The following is a 21787-nucleotide window of genomic DNA, read 5'->3' on the forward strand; positions in this document are numbered from 1 at the left end:
ACTTCATATACAGTTGGTTCTCATTAGCAGTAAAGTCACCACAAACACTGAATTAGTGCCTACTGAACCACTAACTCCTAAGAGAAATACAGGGTTAGGTAGCTTCAAGCCTCTGATCACATTTTCATCACCCAATCAATACATATCCTATTTTATGTATCTCTGTTTAAAGACACCTTATTTAACATGCATTACTGACTCAACACTGAACTCATGGCCAAAGGACTATAATATGTCTGAAGAAAATTTATCTGACACACGTATTTTCTGTTAGGCACATCACAGCCTTCTTGTACTTAGGAACACTAGTACTCAAGTACTATGTTTAGGGGCCATTAAAAACAGCAAAATCACCAAGAAAAAGCACAGAATTGCAACAACAACAAAAGTAGTAGTAAGTAGACCATGAAAAGAACACTTGTTTACAGTGTGTGAGCTGAAAGGAGACAGCAGGGAAAAGAAAAAGAAAAGACAGCAGGGAACACACACACCGGGTGATTCCAATTTTTTCCCATTTTGCACATGTCTGTGAATGACCACAAAAGTACCACAAGTATTGATTTGGGGGCTAAAAATAGACACAGGTAAGCAAACTTTAGCAAGGAGGCAAATTCACAACACAGAACCTACAAAGTATGAGGGTCAGCTGCGTTCACTCTATTTCTGAGTTGATTCTGATAACAAAGCAGCAAACCCAATTACAACTGTACCAAATTTTTAAAAATTACCAAAGGTTGTATGTTAGAGCAAAAGATAATGGGATGTGTTAAATTAGAAAAACAGGTTAACAAACAAAATTTGAAAGGAATATTGATTGTGCAGAGCTAACCTTTTATAAGATCAGATAAGTTATTCTGCTCCACATTCTTCTTTGCGTAGTTGAAGCACATATCATCTACTTCTGTTGCAAGGAAATACCAGCCGTTTAAGGTTGTTCCAAGTAAAGGATAGATGCAGGATGCCCCAGTACCTAGTGAAATAAGAATTCAAAACACATTACACACACCTGAGTAGAAGGTGAGAACAATCAGCAAAAACACCATTCTTCTTTTCTTAGAATCCTTACAGCCTTAACAGCTTAAAACAACAAGCTGGTACTGATTATGCACACATTGCAGCTACTGGTTTCATGTATGTCAGTCTTACGTCATAATTAGTTTCAAATTTCCTAAAGGGGAGAAACCTTCCTGCACTCGCACTCACTGTATGCTATATGTAAAATGAAGTATGGCTGGTGATCAAGAAATACAAGACTGACTAACTGAAAACTGTCAAAACAATTCACTTGATAAAAAGTCTTCATTTTAAATCTCTTATGAAACAATTTTCTTGAAAGAAATCAATGTAATTTGTTAAAACAGCACAGGAATATCTTACAAAGATCAACATACATATCCCACTCTACAGAGGCAGGAAAAAATACAGAGAGTATAAGATTTTTATAATATTAAATCACCCAATTTCCCACATATCTATCTGTAAGTTGTTACTTGAAGGAAACCAGAAGTAAAAAGGATTTATTTCTCAGATGTGGAAGCAGGGAAAAACATTTGATCCAGGTCCAAAACATCAGTCATAAACTGGTCCCACCACAGTTTCAAGGGAGACCTTCAAAAGCAAATGCTCCAGGCAAATATCTCTGACAATTAGGGTTTGGTCCTAAACTTGCATGTAGAACCTCTAACCATAGATTGGACAAGCATATACTAACCACAAATAATTGCCACTCACTGATCTTGGCCAATGAGATCCTAAAGAGTATATTCAAGAGAAGAAAAGCCGGTGTTTTTCTCAGAGGCTCACAGTAGTCAGCCCACTTTCCAGGACCACATTTTGGTGCCAGTCTAGCCTTAGAAGGATTTGGCAGGAAGAACTAGAGGCCAGAGTAATGCCTAACTCAGAGGAAAGCGAGGGTCCTCTTACTGCTTCCTCATTAAGTACTCAGAACAGGAGAGTAAAAGACACGACAGTGACTGATGGCTGGAACATTTACGATCTTTTGACAGTCACAGTGATGCTACATCTATTGTCATGTTTACTAACAACATCCTGGCCATGATGCTACTGGGCAAACATCTCTGGGGGATGTGAGAGGTGGTAAGGGAAGGACTGGTAAAAGGTACTCAAGCCCCTCTCAGAATCCACCATTATGTAGACCCTGCTAGTCATTCTGGAAAGATAGTCACTCAAATAAGGAAATTAAGGAAATTTAAGTAGCACTTCCAGCTCTATAGGAAAAAAAAAAAAACAACTCAGAGCAGATCCCAGGCCCTTGGGTCTCACATAACGGCCCCTCTCTTCGTACTTTAATTTCATTTAAAAGCGAAAAGAAAAAGGACATCTCCCTTCAGCTGTCCAAAGATCAGGGGTCATCAGGGTAATAAAAGTGAAAGACCTGCCCTCTGCTAAAAAAATCAAGTTTCTCAGTTCTTAAGACCAGAAGACTTGCATTCTAACATTCTAATCCCCTCAGAAAGCTGAATGACATTTTTAAATAGGTAATAATCCTTCCAATGATAAATAAAAATGGAAAGTGTATAACTATAGAATTAGAGCAAACTAATGGAGTCTGGGGTAGGAATTTATATAAAACCCTAATTAGAATAAATGTGATTTCAGCAAGAGTGCCCCTTGTGAAGAGCTAAAATCCATTAACCTCCTATATCCCCAAGTGCTATTTTAGAGGGTTTGGGGCATAATTAAAATAAATTAGTACTAAATAGGCTCTCAAGCTTTTTAAGCTTTTTATAATCCATCAGGCAAACTTCTGTGAGGAACATAAAAGAAACTTTTTTTAAACCCCATTATTTTTACCTATTGCTTAGTTCATATCATGTGTTCAGAATTTTGTATGTTGAAAGAATGATGTATTTATCCATCAACATTCAACAAATCATTTACTGAGCACCTACCTTGTGCCAAAAACTTTGCTAAGACTTTGAATGTTAAAGTATTAATAACAGACTTGGTACTTTGCAATTGGGTAGCAGAGAAAAACATTAATCAATCAGACAAGTGAATGTGGTTTTTAAAAAATTACATGAAGGAAAATACACAGTTTTCTAAAGTTCATATTGAAGGAACGTATCTTATGCTGGAAAGTCAGAGGCTCTCTTACAAAATAAGGCTTCAGTTGACAGTTCAGTTCAGTCGCTCAGTCGTGCCCAACTCTTTGGGACCCCATGGACTGCAGCAAGCCAGGTCTCCCTGTCCATCACCAACTCCTAGAGTCCACCCAAACCCATGTCCATTGAGTCAGTGATGCCATCCAACCATCTCATCCTCTGTCATCCCCTTCTCCTGTCTTCAATCCTTCCCAGCATCAGGGTCTTTTCCAATAAGTCAGTTCTTCGCATCAGGTGGCCAAAGTATTGGAGTTTCAGCTTCAACATCAGTCCTTCCAATGAATATTCAGGACTGATTTCCTTCAGGATTGACTGGTTGGATCGCTTTACAGCCCAGGGGACTCTCAAGAGTTTTCTCCAACACCACAGTTCAAAAGCATCAATTGTTCAGCGCTCAGCTTTCTTTATAGTCCAACTCTCACATCCATACACGACTACTGGAAAAAACATAGCTTTGACTAGACAGACCTTTTTTGGCAAAGTAATGTCTCTGCTTTTCAACATGCTGCTAGGTTGGTCACAGCTTTTCTTCCAAGGAGCGTCTTTTAATTTCATGGCTGCAGTCACCACTTGCAGTGATTTTGGAGCCCCCCAAAATAAAGTCTGACACTTTTTTCACTGTTTCCTCAACTATTTGCCATGAAGTGATGGGACCAGATGCCATGACCTTAGTTTTCTGAAATGCTGAGGTTTAAGCCAACTTTTCACTCTCCTCTTTTACTTTTATCAAGAAGCTCTTTAGTTCTTCTTCCCTTTCTGCCTCAAGGGTGGTGTCATCTGCATATCTGAGGTTATTGATATTTCTCCCGGCAATCTTGACTCCAGCTTGTGTTTCATTCAGTCCAGCATTTCTCATGATGTACTCTGCATATAAGTTAAATAAGCAGAGTGACAATATACAGCCTTGACGTACTCCTTTCCTGATTTGTAACCAGTCTGTTGTTCCATGTCCAGTTCTAACTGTTGTTTCTTGACATGCATACAGATTTCTTAGAGGCAGGTCAGGTGGTCTGGTATTCCCATCTCTCAGAATTTTCCACAGTTTATTGTGATCCATACAATCAAGGCTTTGGCATAGTCAATAAAGCAGAAATAGATTTTTTTCTGGAACTCTCTTGCTTTTTCTATGATTCAACGGATGTTGGCAATTTGATCTCTGGTTCCTCTGCCTTTTCTAAATCCAGCTTGAACATCTGGAAGTTCATGGTTCATGTACTGTTGAAGTATGGCTTGGAGAATTTTGAGCATTACTTTGCTAGTGTGTGAGATAAGTGCAATTGTGCAGTAGTTTGAACATTCTTTGGCATTGCTTTTCTTTGGGATTAGAATGAAAACTGACCTTTTCCAGTCCAGTGGCCACTGCTGAGTTTTCAAATTTGCTGGCATATTGAGTGCAGCACTTTCACAGCATCATCTTTTAGGATTTGAAACAGCTCAACTGGAATTCCATCACCTGCACTAGCTTTGTTCATAGTGATGCCTCCTAAGGCCCACTGGACTTTGCATCCCAGGATGTCTGGCTCTAGGTGAATGATCACACCGTTGTGATTATCTAGGTCGTGAAGATCTTTTCTGCACAGTTCTTCTATGTATTCTTGCAACCTCTTCTTAGTATCTTCTGCTTCTGTTAGGTCCATACCATTTCTGTCCTTTATTGTGTCCATCTGTGCATGAAATGTTCCCTTGGTAGCTCTAATTTTCTTGAAGAGATCTCTAGTCTTTCCCATTCTATTGTTTTCCTTTATTTCTTTGCATTGATCACTGAGGTAGGCTTTCTTATCTCTCCTTGCTATTCTTTGGAACTCTGCATTCAAATGGGTATATCTTTCCTTGTCTCCTTTGCCTTTCGCATCTCTTCTTTTCACAGCTATTTGTAAGGCCTCCTCAGACAATCATTTTGCCTTTTTGCATTTCTTTTTCTTGGGGGTGCTCTTGACAAGTACAAGTATGGGGGAGAGTTGGCAAGTACAGTAGAAATGAGAAATAATGAGGTGAAGGTGGGAAACTCCAGGCAGGGGGAACAACATGTACAAAGAATCATAATGTCTGATTAGAACTAAAGACAACTGTAGAAACCAAAGAAAAAGAACATAATGTAAGGGTTAGAGAGACCTAGAGGGGCAAGAATCAGACAATGAAAATTCTAATAGGCCTACTAAAGGTTTTGGCTGTTTATCAGAGAAGCAAGAGAAAGTCATTAAAATGGTAAACGTAATAATTAGACATAAGTTTATACACACTTTCTGGAATGGAGAGGCAACAGAGCAGATGAGAACAAAGTAGCTGAGAAGCTATTCTGTAGACAGGGAGACATGGTGGTGACTTGGGCTGGGATGGTGGGAACTGAAATGGAGAAAAGTAGATGATTTAAGAAATATTTCAGAAAAGAAAACTATTTAAGGGTACCAGGTGATAGACAATGTCAGTGAGAATGGAGAGAAGCAAAAATGAAGGATGACAGGGTGGACTGTGAGGGAGCTGCTGAAACAAGGAACAAAGGAAGAGGACCCAGATTCGGAAGGAAGAATCTGAGTTTGGTCTTGGACTTGCAAAATCTGAGAGGTCTTTGATATATCCAAGTTTCTTGTATAGTTTGGACCAGAGTTCAAGAAAAGTAATCTGAGTTGGAGGAATAAACAATCTGTAGGTTATCTGCATGGAGGTAGAAAATAAAGTCGTAGACATGGATGAAATTGCCTAGAGGTAGAGTGCCAAATAGGAAAAGCGTTAAGACTGAGCTTCAGAAATTCTCAATATTTAATAGCCAGATACAAGAAAGGAAGCCTGAAAAGGGGAGAAGAGTGACTAAAACTGAAAAAAGAAAACCAGAGTCTGGTGTCGTGGAAGCTAATGGAGGAGAGTGCATTTAAAAGAGAAAGGAGAGGTAGGTAAACGCTGCTGGAAAGGTCATGTACTATGAGCCTTGAATATGTAGAACATTTACTATCGCCTAGAAACTGTCTCCTCTTAACTATATTTAGAAATAGAGTACAGAGTTTTTAATTCTTCATTCTTTCTGTAAAGAATAAATAAAGTCCAACAGATTAACAAATTTTAAACTCTACCAAAATGAAAACACTGGCTATGACAAACATACATTTATAACAGCAAAACACACCCTGGCTTCATTTCCTTCTGTTTCTCTACTTATTTCCCCAAATGAATCAAACAGGACAGTTTTCTCCACTGTAGAAGTTTACAATTAAGTGAACATCTTAAAGCCTTTTTCCTTCCTTTTAATTTTGGATTAAATACTCTCTATGAATAATCATCTAAGAGATTTCTAAAAGTATTCAGGCCCACATGATCTTTTATTAAATGGCCATCACCACAACATCCCAATATGGGGACTTCTGTACTAATACCAAATAAATCAGGGTAAAAATAGTGTCCAACAGACACAGATGTAAACATGGTGATCTGAAAAGCTAAAAAAACAGGTGCCCCACTTTCATCCTGCACTCTCTTACTCCCTTGTGCCGTCTGGGGTTGACAATCCCTTCTCAGAGAGACTGACAGCAGAAAAGCCCAGGTGTACCAAAAAAGGACAATGATATCTGCAGTCAGTTTCTTTTACACGACAAACACCCAGGAGTTTTCAAAGAACTTGCAAAGACTTCACAAAATTTATGAAACTTAACAGTTAGCCAAGGAAGAATTTTAAGCCACGTACCTATGTCAATTCCTCTTCGGAGGGTACTTTTGTCAGAGTTCTGATGACCGATCAGATCTTCTACCCAATGAATATAGTTGAGTCTCAAGGGAACTGTAGGAATCAGTCTCTCCAGCGGAATATCGATAGAAAGCCCAAAATCTTCCCTTAGCAGAGTACAAGTCAGAGCTCTGACTGCTTCGGGGTCTTTAAAATTAAGACTGAAAGGTGGAGAAAAAGAAGTAAAACTGATTAGTAAGATGCACTATGTTGCAAAAGCTCTATGGCAATCAGGCAGTACCAAACACCTATTTGAATTTCCTAGGAAAGCACGCATGAATAGTTATGCAGGAGCATTCAGGGCAGTGGCAAACACACATGGGCGTGAAACAATCACAGTATATGAGAGGCAGCATAAAAATACTGCATCCTCATACATGAAGCATACAGGACCAGAGTACCTCAGTTCCAGTTCCTGCCGAGTTGTCTCCTTAGTTATGTAACTTTGGACAAGTTATTTAGCCTCTATGAGGCCATTTTCTCCACTGTAAAATGGGAATAATATCTACATGTAGAGCTGCTCTGTGATAATCTGTGAAAAGTACTAGCATAATGCCTAAATGCTATTTTTACTATCACCAATTAACATGATTTGATAGTAGCATTCTTTGAAAATCATACTTAAAAGTGGAAAGAAACCAGTATAAGATGTTTAATAATGAAAACAGGTTAACATATTTAAATACAACAAATATTACAAACATTAAAATTTAAATGTGACTAATTTTAGCAGGCTTCCTGAATAGTAATTTACACACTATAAATTCACCTATAAAGACACAATCGTTTCTTGTGTATTCATGGAGTCATGCACCCATCACCACAAGCCAATCCCATCACCACAAGCCAATCCCATCACCACAAGCCAATCCCATCACCCTCAAAAAAACCCCTGCACCCATTTGCAGGTCATTCCTCATTTCTGCCCTCAGCTCTGGGCAACCACTAATGTAACTGTCTCCAGAGATTTGCCTTTTGTGAACATTTCATACAAATGAATCATAAACATGTGGTCTCTGCATCTGGATTCTTTCACTTAGCACAATGTTTGTGAGGTTTATCCATGGTGTAGCATGTATCAGCACTTCATTTCTTTTTATGACCACATAATACTCCACTGTATGGACGACCACATTGCAGTTTAGGTACTGGATGAATAACCACACTGGCGTTTTGTTTACCCACTTACCACTTGATGGCCATTGGGACTGTTTCTATTTTTTGGCTGTCATGAACAATGCTGCTAATAAATATCCACATACAAGCCTTCACATGGATGGGTTATTATTTCTCTTGAGTAGATATGGAGGAATATGTCATATGACATATTTACATTTAACTTCGTAAGAACTGGTGTCAATGTAACTATTTTGAGAGGCAGGAAAAGTGTTAAATGAGAGGAAGTAACTTTGTAGCAACAAAATGCTGGAACGGAATCAGGAGGATAAATAACTTCAAAAGTGACTGACTTCACATTAGGTGGGGATTTATGATCTTTTAAAGACAAGTTTCCATAAAACAACGGGAGTGGAAGTTTGCTGCATAAATATATGCTAGCAATAAAAAGTCTCATTAAAATATGTTAAGCCTATTTAATGGGATATTAATGAGGTCTACTCCTAGGCATCAGAGGTAGATAATATATTAATTTTGTCAATTGCGGAGGCTGATAAAAGAGAGTTAATCCACAGGCAAGCAACCATGAACACAGTTTTGCTTCACTCAATAGCACAGCAATTGCCTCAATCAATTTTCACATTAAAAAATAAAAAAGACGACGACTAGCACTGCCTTTGTATTCCTTCCTTAATGAAAAGCAGCACAAAAGCAGGTTCAACAAGACAAATTATGTAGCAAAAAAAAAAAAAAACCTATAAAAACTTAATTTTTAACTCTAACAAGAATATCCTATTTTACTCCTGTGAAATCAGTAAAGTGTTCAAAAAAGATGGGCCAACTCCACTTCAGCCCTTTGACTGTGTGGATCACAATAAACTATGGAAAATTCTGAAAGAGATGGGAATACCAGACCACCTGACCTGCCTCTTGAGAAACCTGTATGCAGGTCAGGAAGCAACAGTCAGAACTGGACATGGAACAACAGACTGGTTCCAAATCAGGAAAGGAGTACGTCAAGGCTGTATATTGTCACCCTGCTTATTTAACTTAAATGCAGAGTACATCATGAGACATGCTGGGCCGAAAGCAGCACAAGCTGGAATCAAGACTGCTGGGAGAAATATTAATAACCTCAGATATGCAGATGACACCTCCCTTGAGGCAGAAAGGGAAGAACTAAAGAGCCTCTTGATGAAAGTGAAAGAATAGAGTAAAAAAGTTGGCTTAAAGCTCAACATTTCAGAAAACTAAGATCATGGCATCTGGTCCCGTCACTTCATGGCAAATAGATGGGGAAACAGTGGCTGACTATTTTTTTTTGGCTTCAACTCACTGCAGATGGTGATTGCAGCCATGAAATTAAAAGACGCTTACTCCTTGGAAGGAAAGTTATGACCAACCTAGACAGCATATTCAAAAGCAGCGACATTACTTTACCAAAAAGGTCTGTCTAGTCAAGGCTATGGTTTTTCCAGTAGTCATGTATGGATGTGAGAGCTGGACTATAAGGAAAGCTGAGCGCAGAAGAACTGATGCTTTTGAACTGTGGTGTTGGAGAAGACTCTTGAGAGTCCCTTGGACTGAAAGGAGATCCAACCAGTCCATCCTGAAGGAGATCAGTCCTGGGTGTTCATTGGAAGGACTGATGTTGAAGCTCAAACTCCAATATTTTGGCCACCGGATGCGAAGAACTGACTCATTTGAAAAGACCCCGATGCTGGGAAAGATTGAGGGCAGGAGGTGAAGGGGACGACAGAGGATGAGATAGTTGGATGGCATCACCGACTCAATGGACATGAGTTTGGGTAAACTCCGGGAGTCAGTGATGGACAGGGAGACCTGGCATGCTGCAGTTCACAGGGTCGCAGAGTCGGACACGACTGAGCAACTGAACTGAACTGAACTCCACTTCCTTCAATGACAGTGACGACAGTCAATTTTTACACATGGAAAAGAAGTTCACATCAGAGTACCATACTAAAAACATTCAAATACGTTCACGTTCTTTATTCTACAACAGCAGCCCGATCTATTACTAATCTAGCCCAGTCACTGCTAGACACACAAAAGGAATATAAACCATTCTGATGTCTATGTCCAAGCCTTACAACCTAAAATGCAAAATTTCAGAATTTTTCTATCGAACCAAGAATAACCTAGATACCTTATAAAATAAACGATGGAAAATATTCTCTAAGAGCAGCAGTACCTACTGACAGAATCGCTAACCTAACGTTTCTCAATGTTATTATGTACTGGCATTTTGAATAAAATTGTGAAGATCGGGAACTGCAAACTCAAATATTTACCAGCTACTACTCAAAATGCCAATCCTTGACAAGATATGTCCTTGTGCCAGAATGTAAATCAACACACACCGAGGAGAGTCACATACAAAGACATGTCTGCTGAACCACACCTGTGGCACAGGTCCTCGCCTTGGTGGTCAGCAACAAGTAGTTTGTGGTCGAGCAGCCAGGCCAATGGCTACACTAGTGGCACTAAACCAGATGGCACAAACCACCACTGGTCACCAGGCAGTTCTAGGTAATTAATATCAAGTGGGTTTGCCAGCCCACCTTTGCCAAATCTCTAAAATTTTCAAACGAAACCAGGAACCCATATCTTTATATGAAATTTTTCTGATTCTTAAAATCTACGTGGACAATAAATAACTGCAAGTCTCATACAATTCACAGGCTAAAAGGTGGCAATCTCTATTGTAGAAAGTGGAATAACAAAGTTGGGTACCTGGCTACTCTGCACTTTTAAAGTAGTATAATACTGTTTCACTCTTTTTAAATACTACTTTGCTCAAATGAGTTACGTAGACCAGGTCAGAATTTTTTTTCTTTTAATTTTTTTTAGGTCAGAACTGAGAGGTTGTGATTGCTTCATTCCTTTATTTATTCAACAGATATTATATGTCAGCTATGTGCTTGGCCATTGTGCAAAATACTGGAGACGTTGCAGTACGCAAATACAATCTCTCCCTTCATGAAGCTGACAGTCTGGTAGGTATTAATTCCCAGAATCATTCAAAATATACATAAAATTGTCACTGTGATGAATACTACAAAAGTATAGGTACACTGTGCTATGAAACATACATACTAAGTGGAACTGCCTTGGGAAGGTCAAAGAAGGCTTCCCTGAGGACTGAAAATAGAATAAATGTTTAACAAAGGAATGAACTGAAAGAAGGGAACGTGGATGGCATTTTAGGGTCCTAAGTAAAGAGAAGAGCAAGTACAAAGACCCTGAGGCAGGAGAGAACTTACGGGGCATCCCTGGTACTGAGAGACAGCCACTGTGTCTAACATGCAGAAAGCAAGGTAAGCATGCATGGTTTAAAATGAGGCTGGAGAGGAAGAGAGAAGCTGGATTACGGAGGACCTTATAATTATGGTAACCATAAAACTTTATCAATTAATTCAGGACTCTTCTGAAAGTGAAAGAGCTATTAACCACATCAGGATAATTATAATCTATATTAAGGAGTTAGGTCTAGTACGGAACAAAGACGGACCAAGTGGAAGCAAAGATGCCAATTAGAGAGCTACTGCCGTAAAAGGCTGGACAATGGCCGCAGTGGCAAAGACAGGGAAAAGTGACAGCAATTTAGACATGTTTACGAAAGAAAACTTACAAGATTTGCTGATGGACTGACACGCAAAGTGAGGGAGGGTGTGTTTACAGGTGTCTCCTGGTTCTGGCTTGCTCAACAGGACAGACAGTGCTATTTGCTGAATTTGGGAACTCTGGCAGAGAACCATTTTTGAGGAAACATATCATATTTGAGAGCCGTGTTTGAGACACCTCAGTGCAGATATTGAGTAAACATGATCTCTAGGTATAGAACTCAGAAAACTGGCCTGCACAAATGTATAAGCTATTTGCAAACAAACAAATGAGACCCTAGCACAGGTGACAGTGTCTAAGGAGAAAACACCAAGTGAGAGGAAAAGAGCTTCCCACTAAGCCTAGAAGAGTCCTTTAGTGGCTGTATGCACAACTGTTACAGAGGAAGCTACGTCAGGAAACAGAGGGCGGAAGAAGGAAAACCAGGAGAGTGTGACGCAATGCCAGCGACACCAAGGGAAAAAGGTGTCCACGAAGGGTAAGAGTGTCAGCAGAGAAAACTGCTTCTCAGAAGTCAACTGAAAACTGAAACTGGATTTAGTAATGTGACACCTTTTCAGGAGCTGCTTTTGGAGTGGTGGAATTTAGAATCTACCATGAAATGTGCTAAAGATTAAGTGTGGTATGAAAAAAAAGACTGGAAAAATAGATAATTCTTCAAGAAGGTGAGTTATGCAAGGGAGAGAGGGGGCACAGTGACAGAGCTGATGGAGAGGTTTCTTTATTAATTTTTTAATAGAAGACTTAAACATGGTTAAAAGTCAATGGAAAGTCACACACGCCACATACTCTGATTTGATTTACTAGAAACATCCAAAACAGGCAAAGTTTTAGAAACAGAAAGCAGATTAGCGGTTTCTAAGAGTTGAGGAGACAGAGCAGTGGGGGATGACTGCTCAGTGTGTTACAGGGTTTCTTTCGGGGGTGATGAAAATGTTCTGGAATTAGACAGTGGTGATGTTTGCACAACCTGTGAACCTAGTAAGAACTGAATTGTACACTTTAAAATGAAGATTTTATGATATGTGAATTATATCTCAATTTTTTAAAAACTCAAAAGGAAGAAGCTAGTTGATAAGACTTTAAGTAAAGGAATTTACTGGACTATGTAAGGTTCTTGAGGTGGGGGAGGGTAGGGAAGCCAAAGTGCACATGGCAAATTTAATTGAATTAGGATATAATAATAACAGTTAAAAAGATAATAACAGGGTGTCAAACAGAAACAAAAGCCAAATGTATGGCTTTTTGTTGAGTTTCCACCAACTCATACCTACCCACAACTAAATTTAAGAAATTTTTTTAACTTATCACACCTATGGTCAAATAAGCAATGAGACAGTAGTATCATATAAAAACAAAGATTCTGGAGCAGTTGTAAATGACCTTCACTGTTAACCCTTTATTAGCCAAAGAACCAAACTCCTACTTACAAAATAGTAAGAGACTACCTTGATCAATCAAGTTGATCTTTTAAATGCAGATTCCTATTTTAGCTGACGAACAAATGACAGGGAAGAAAAACTTAAATCACCCAAACTCTCATTTGCTCTTTCCAAGTACAGTTAAGAGTACTCCAATTTTTCTAGCTAAGGCCAGTGACTTACCCTAAATTTGGTGAAATGTAAAAAAAAAGAAAAAAGTCCAAGAGTAAGGGAAACAGTTATATATAATTAAGCTTTACAGAAAAATCAGGAACAACCTGAAAGTAGTCAGCAGAAATGCATCCAAACAAGAGAACACTTTTCAGTCGTGAAAAGCAGGAAGACTGGGCTGATCCACAGGTTTGTATGAGGAGGGTTCTTTAATATATTAAACTAACAACAACAAAAACAAAATCCCAAGTTTGGGAAAAAGCATATGTGTACATTATAATCACATTCTTATAAAAATAAAAATAAGACAAAAAGACCCTCTACATGAATACACACAGAAAACAATCTGGAAGGGTGAGAACCACCTCTGGATGTGGACAGTCTCATATTTTTGTAGTATCTGCATATACGTTACACAATATCACCTTCAAAACAACAGTAAGTGTTTTGTAACTATAAGGAAAATGCTCAAGTCAAGTGGGGGTTAAAAAAAAGCCCTTTGGTTATACCTGTATCAAAATCACAGCCACAAAAATTACCATATTATTAGTAAGTCAGGGCTTAGAAAGGAAAAAACAAAGTAATTTGATCTCTAGGGTGGAAGAACATTTTTTGACCTTTTTTCTTTTATGTATGCAACATTACCACTATAAATGTAGGTAAGAAGGATATATTTCCATAATTTCCCCATTAATGTAATGGGAAATGTTTGTATAATATATAAATGTTTGTATAATAGTTTCAAAAATATCTTTTTCAAAAAAGGAAAACAGATCCTTGGTTCCAGAGTACCTGTTTTCTGTGAAAGTGGGCCAATTCTTTCGGAGACCAAACCAGAGTATTTCCCACACTGACAGCAATCACCAAGAGATAGTTGTACAGCTTGAGCATTAATTACATGGCTTCATGAAACACTTGGGGCAAGAGAAACAGCAGTATAATTAATATTTTCTTAGTGCCTTCAAACAGAGTTGTTGTTTATATAAACAATTCTCATTATTTAAAAAAATGTACTTACTTTGATGGGATAGAACATATAACTTATTAATAAGGAACTACATCCTAATCAACAAAAAGTATAAGACATCAAGCAAAAGCTAGTCTAATTGAAGAAAAACAGAAGTCAATGAAGAGCTGATTCTCAGACTTTGTTAGCCACACGAGTGGTTGTTTACTTACTTCTAAGAAAATACAGACACTAATCTGAGGGTTGGAAATCTTTTTGTAGGACAGAAGTGAAGTCATCCGACTTGTCTAGTTAATTATCTAGGTCACTTTAGTACCCTGGGACATTCAAAATTCCTGAACACAGGCAAGATCTTTTTTCATTCTCATTTCTGAGAGCACAGGGAGGCACAGGGACTAAAATTAGCTCTCATGTGGAAATTAGCAATTTATTCCATCAGTCTTTGTTGTTCGCTTAACACATCCAGCTCCATAAAACAAAACAGCCTATTGTTAACATGCTCATGCCTGATTTCCCCAGGATGACTCTTGCTCTGCTATTGATGAATACAGTATCACCATTATGGATGGAGTTTGGAAAGATACATTCTGCAACCATGGTTAAAGTAACAAGCATTGTAACACTGTATAGGCTGAACCTTATGTAACAACAGAGGCTGAAGCCTCCCCACCTCACTCCAACACTGGTTTCTATTCATTAGGTCTTCACTGAGGTGCTAAAAATGGTACAGTCATAAACTATGACACAGCCCTTCAATGCTGGGACTTTGGTTTTGAAAACAAATCAGTTAAGTGTCATCCTCTATTCAGACTCAACTGACAGGGCTCAAGTAGACTGCAGGATGTTCCTATGGGGCTGGTTACTGTGAAAAAGCACAAACTGAAATCTAATTGCAATGGTCAGATATGATTACAACAAAGCAGTGACAGATGCAGGGAAGACAGAGAGAGACAAACAAAGAGAGATCACACCAGCAATCCTTGATACCTTATCAAGTATACCAGGCTTAATAACAATAATAAATATCCTTTACTAAGTGTCTCCAATGTGTTAGGTCACTTTGCACTTGTCACTAACCTTTATGACAAACGTCCAAAGTATGCCCTTTTATCCCTCCTTTTTAGATGAGGAAATTCAGTCTCAGTAAAGCTAAGAAAATTATCCAAAACCTCACAGCTGATAAGTAGCACTCTCAAGACTGGTCCTTAGGATGATTCAGAAGTGCCCCTCTTTCCACACCACACCCTGGTTGCCTTCAGAGAGCACTTCAGGGCTCAACAAATAAATGACACTTCAATCCATCTCAGGTCTAATGTTCTATCTGGTATTCCTTTTCCATCACTAGCTGGATTTGTATTTTGGCCATTCTTTTTTGTGTATCTTCTTGAGTTAAGTTAAAGTAGGTAAGTGTTAGTTACTCAGTCATGCCTGACTCTTTGCGACCCCATGGACTGCAGCCCACCAGGCTCCCGTGTCCATGAAATTTTCCAGGCAAGAATACTGGAGTGGGTTGCCATTTCCTTCTCCAGGGGATCTTCCCAACCCAGGGATCGAACCCAGGTCTCCTGTACTGCAGGTAGATTCTTTACCAACTGAGCTACAAGGGAAGCCCGTTAAGTTAAAAGACCACTATAAAAATAAAGAATATGCTACTGATGCATATAATCATAAATGACTCTTACCTAAGTAAGCAGAAAGGGGGGTGATGTCCAGAAGGAGGTAGGTCGTTTACCCTAAAAAAAAGGACATCTCTTCTCCTTCTATCGTGTGTGTGTGTGTGTGTTAGTCACTCAGTTGTGTCCAGCGCTATGTGACCCGTGGACTGTAGCCCACCAGGCTCCTCTGTCCATGGAATTCTCCAGGCAAGTAAACTGGAGTGGGTTGCCATTCCCTTCTCCAGGGGACCTTCCCAACCTAGGGATCAAACCTGGGGTCATCTGCATTGCAGGCAGACTCCTTACCATCTGAACCACCAAATCATAGACCCCTTATGTGCTTATTGCCAACCTAAAGGTGGCATGAACTCATACTCTCCCGTTGTTAAAGTAAGAGAGGTTCTCCTCAAGTTTGCTTCAATCTCTTTCCATCCTCTCACAGACACATTTGCTTCTCCTTGCAAAAACTTTTTAAATCACCTTTGCCTATCACAAAACAACCACTATGAACACCAGGTTCATGATTTTAAGTCCTTTTCTATGCAAAGCATATCTGCAGATACTTTGCTTTCAGTCTGAAACAAAATCATGTTTTATAATCTGCAATACCCATTCCCTGGGCTACGTGGTAGTCCACTGTAGGGAACTGCACTGTAAGAACACACAATTTTGGAAATATAAATTATTTCCAATTTTCCTTGCTATAAACAGCTCTGGAATAAACATCTTCAAACATACATTAATTCATTTAAGTATGCTTTTAGAATTGTCAAAGCTGCAATCCCACCAGCATTTTATCACTATGCCTATTCAACTACATTTTTGCCATTGATGAATAGTGTATATTTTATCTTTGCTAATTTGGTCCATTTGTCTTTCTTCTTTTGTAAATTGCCTATTTTTATCCTTAACCTATATAGTAAGGTTTTTTCCTTTTTCTTATTGTCTTCTTAGAGTTTTTCATATTAAGGGAGCTAATTCTTTGCTATATGCTATAAATACTTAGACTGTACGTGTTGTCACTTTTTACCGTTTCTTGATATGTTAAAGTTTTTATTTCTTAGGCAGTTGAATTCATAAAATTTCTTTTATGCATTCTATCTTTGAGTTTAGAAAGACTATTCCTATACCCAAAATTCAACAGTTCACCTATACATTTTTTCCTAGTATTTAAATAAAATAAATATACTGAAATCATTAAACCATCAGGAATTTAGCTTGTATAATACATAGGAAAGGGAATCTAATGCACTTTGCCCACAGCTGTTCCAACTGCATCTATTAAAAATCCATTACTAAAATAAATAATAAATAAAAATCCATTACTTAAAAAAAAAAGTTTCTGTCTAGTTCCACCCTTAACAACCTGAAATGCTCTTATTCTACATTATAGTCTTTACATGGTGGGGTGGTATCTTTTACTTAGGAGTCAGGTTCTAAAGTAAGCCTGTAAAGTGAAAATCCAAAATAACACTGTGACATCTCTTTAATCACTGTAATGTTCACATTATGAGGAACACACAGGAGTCAGGACTGATTAAGAAAGGAAGATTCACCCTGTCCATTCTACACTCCCTCTGGGAGGTTCAGTACTGAGTAGAGTGCAGGCTGGACTCACTCTATTTAATGTGCACATGCTGTTTAGACTTGAACGCCACTTTGTGCCAGACAATGGGGGCCCATTCCTGTAGCAATACGTCTCTAATGTTTTAATTACTTGAACTTCACAGTATACTAAATACCCATCTGGGAGAGTTTACACTCCTTCACCTTTCCATCATCCATTTAGAACATTTGCTTTGAGCATCTTTTCTTTGAACAAAAGAAATGTCATGTCATTTTCTTTCACAAAAACCTCAGGAGGATTCTGATTTGGGGAAGAATTGACATATTAACTTTATTGAGCTCTCCCATCCAGAAACATACTGCGTCCCTAGATTCACTGTCTCCCCTGGACCCCTGAGAGCAATGCTGTTGCTTTACGCACACGGGCTTAACGTATTTCTTTGCCGAGTGTCTGCCTATTTCTCTTTGTTACTGTGTACAGGATCTTTTATTGTAATTATATTTTCCGACTAGTATCTGGAAGGCTATCAATTTTCCTTTATTTATATACACTTAAAATATATACATGTATGTATATTTTATTCAGTAATCATTTGAATATTTTTAGGTGATTCTCAAATGTTTCTTCAGGGAGACAATAATCAAGCCATCTGTAAAACTGCAATTCTTTTTCTTTCTAATCTTTGAACTCAATAAATAAAAGAAGCGGAAGACTGCGTTAAAGAGTTCCAACTCAGTCACTTCTAGTGTTAGAAGCTTGTGCAAGCTATTTAAAAAGAATGTGTGTTCATGTTTGTAGATTAAAAAGTTCAAAATATATCATTAAATCAAACCCATATTATTTAGGCTCTCTATCAGTAGTTCTTAACCTTTTCTGGGTCAACTACTCTTAAATGTGAAGTTCTAAATTATAGGTTAAAGCTTTAAGCCCTTCATGGACACAGGAACCTGGTGGGCTAGTCCATGGGGTCGTAAAGATTTGGACATGACTTAGCGACTAAACAACAACTTCAAGAAAAAGAGCGTATATATAGAATATTTTTGCCTAATTGTCTTTGAAGCATTCACTGATCCTCTGAAAATCCCTAGGACATTGTTGTTTATTTTTATCTACTTGGTTCAAACTACAAAGAAAAATGTCTCTGAATTACATCAAACACTTAAGTCTTCTGAAAGTTATTCCCTTCAGAAGACAAAAGACAAACTTGTTTTCTTTTTTTAATAAATTGAGGCTTTTTGTCTTCTATTTTACTTTAATTTGGAGGGAAGTCTCATTTCTAACAAGATTTTGCCCATCCCTTTATTTTTTATCGGCAATTTTAAGTTTTGAGCATGGCATCTATAAACGGCATATAGTTAAGATTTTAAAGAATTATTCTCATGCATTCAACAAACATTTATTGAATGTTTATTACTTGTCAGACACCCTTAAACCATTCGGATATGTTGTGATAATAAAGTTTGTGGTCTGCTCTGAGTGATTTTTTTTTAAAAATATAAATCTTAAAGCCATCTTAAAAATCTAACCATTTAAAAAATCCTCCTCTGGTTCCTTAAGTATGAGCAATCAAGTTCATTCTTATTTGCATGCTATGAAAGGCTCTTTGTAACCTGTTCTTTGTCTTCCTTTCAGTCTCATCTCCCAGTATTCCCTAAGCTGTTATCCTATATCCACTTCAGCCCCATCTAATGCAGCTCTGCAAATGTACCAGGCCTTTCACAAAATTCTGTTCTTTATACTTGGAACTCTTTCGCCCTTCTATTAAGCCATCAGAATTCAGTTCAAAGACCAAGGTCTTCACTAACACCATTTCCAAATCACCATGGGTCCTTCTCTTCAGACTTCCGTTTTCAATTGGCTACCCAATACCCCACCTTGGATACTGCACAGACTTTTCAGATTCAATGTGCCCCCAAATGAGAATATATCATCTCCCCTAAACCAGCTCATTCTGCCTTGTTCCTTACTGCAGTAAGCAGCACTATCACCTAATCTCTTGCTAAATTGAGGTCACTTGGCTCATTCTTAATTTCTACCATGTCCTGCTAATCCTATTCATCAGTTTCTCTCAAATTCATCCAGTGATCTATATCCCTCCTCCCTCTACCGAGTTAGGCCATCAATATATCTAATGTGGATTACTGAAACCAGTCCCTACTCACTCACTTATACTTCCAGTCTTAATTCCCCCTGCAATCCATGTTCTACAGTGCTCCTAGATTACACCTATCTAAACAATTCTGGTCCATCCTAAAGGAGGTCAGTCCTGGGTGTTCATTAGAAGGACTGATGCTGAAGCTGAAACTCCAATACTTTGGCCACCTGATGTGAAGAGCTGACTCATTTGAAAAGACTCTGATGCTGGCAGGAGGAGAAGGGGACGACAGAGGATGAGATGGCTGGATGGCATCACCGACTCGATGGACATGAGTTTAAGTAAACTCCAGGAGTTCGTGATGGACAGGGAGGCCTGGCGTGCTGTGGTTCACGGGATCGCACAGAGTCGGACACGACTGAGTGACTAAACTGAACTGAAACAATTCTGAATGCTACTGACTTGCTTTAAAACTTAAGTAGATAAGGATGGGGATGGGTAATTCTGAAGACACAAGAACTCACCGCACATGAGCCTAAGATAAATTCCAAACTCACGGCCTTATACAGCACTGCAAGCGTCGCCCTCTCAGCCTCACCTCCGGTCATGTGTCCACTATACCCCAGCAGCTTTTCCAGTCCCCCACAACTCTGTGCTCTTCACACGTAACACGGTAAGTAATATAAGCATTCATACATGGAACTGTGCTCAACTTTCACTGAGTGAAATAGACAATAAAGCTTGGAAATTACAGCTCTAGGGTATTTGACTTAACCTTGTGTATTGGTGGGGGGGTGGCGTCACAGGTCTCTTTGAGAAACTGGTGAAAACCAAGGATTATATCCCAGAAAAATAATATAAATACATATATATGTATTTTATATATACATAAAATGGCCCCACGTTAAGTCCTGCCCTGGGGCCTCCACGCCTACAAGAAGTCCTCCAGGAGGAAGGCTGAGGTCAGCAAAACGCCTCAAGCCTTCTGATCCTATTGTTCCTGACCTTCCCACTTCTCCCCAAATCCTGCTTTTCTTCCTCCCAACAGGTGAATCAACACATTTTCCCCACGCAGGCTTGAAATTTCCACCCTCCTCTGTAACTCACATAGAATTTAGGATGGCAGTTAAAGATCTCCTTCTCAAGGGGGTAACACAAACATCAGTTATTCCCATACCATTATCATCATCTCTGCCATTTCCTGAAGCATCATACCTATTATTTTCTTAATTTTTAATAATTAACTTTTAAACTTGAATTTAGTGACATCCTAAGCAATACTGAAGTGAAATCAGTTTTGAGGTCCTGGTTATTATTCACCTACCTCACAACAAAATAAATATACGCTTAAAATAAGGACCTCAGACCCCCATCAGGTCTGAGAGCACAATCCTAAGGTTTCTGCAGTTACCCTGCTGAGTAAGCAACAATCTGGACATCAAGAGGTTTTTCTTGTTGTTGCTTTCTGGGGTTTTTTTAGTCAGAAGGAAACTTATAAGCCTTTGGTCCAGTCTTCTTATTTAATAGATTAAAAAGTTAAAACAGAGAAGTGATTTGTCCAAGGTCAGATGAGAAGTTTACGGAAAAGTCTAGAATTAGTATTCAGGTCTACTATCAGTCCAGTATACTTTCCACTACACAGGGTCCATTCAAATTACACTAGAATAATACTGTATCAAGAATTCTTCATCTGTTACCTACCTCACTCTTCCATTCAGATTTATCTGAACGTGCTGCTTAAAATCTGGATATTTGGTTGCCAGATATGCAAAGTCAGGAGGTTTGTCCTTGTATCTATTTCTTGCATGCATTGATTTACTCAGAGCCATCTTTAAAAAGAAAAAAAGGGGGGGGGGAATCAGCATATTTAGTTAAACAAAATCAACAAGAAAAGTTGTGGTTGCCAAGTCAACAGTTACAGCCAACACATCTTCACTAATCAAGTGAGAAAGAAGAAGCTATATTTTTTAAAGTATACAACAAATAAGCACATGAAAAGATGTTCTATGTCATTAGGGAAACACAAATCAAAACCATAATAAGCTATCAATTCATACACATTAGGATGGCTATTATTAAAAAAGAGAGAGAGAGAAAATAGCAAGTACTGGAGAGCATACGAAGAAACTGGAGCCCTCAGGCATTGCAGGTGGGAATAAACATGTGTATGACTGCTGTGGAAAAGTTTGGTGGTTCTTTAAAAAATTAAACATTACCATATGATCCAGCAATTCCAATCCCATGTAAAGAGCCAAAGGAACTGAAAGCAGAGATTCAAATAAGTAACTTGGAATGTTCACAGCCTTTCCATAC

The 21787-nt window shown here is 38.5% G+C and overlaps 1 protein-coding gene across 1 annotated transcript in view; it reads right to left on the reverse strand.

Moving 5' to 3' along the window:
• Positions 1 to 21787, reverse strand: part of METTL16 (methyltransferase like 16) — a 65253-nt gene that overhangs the window by 38064 nt on the left and 5402 nt on the right. The window contains exons 2-4 of the mRNA XM_005693325.3: positions 21176 to 21303; positions 6799 to 6998; positions 830 to 970 (exon numbers count right to left, since the gene is read on the reverse strand). Coding sequence (XP_005693382.2) covers positions 830 to 970; positions 6799 to 6998; positions 21176 to 21303 — 469 coding nt within the window. The remainder of the gene's footprint in view (positions 1 to 829; positions 971 to 6798; positions 6999 to 21175; positions 21304 to 21787) is intronic.

The sequence above is a fragment of the Capra hircus genome, chromosome 19, assembly GCF_001704415.2.
Source record: "Capra hircus breed San Clemente chromosome 19, ASM170441v1, whole genome shotgun sequence".
Classification (NCBI taxonomy): domain Eukaryota; kingdom Metazoa; phylum Chordata; class Mammalia; order Artiodactyla; family Bovidae; genus Capra; species Capra hircus.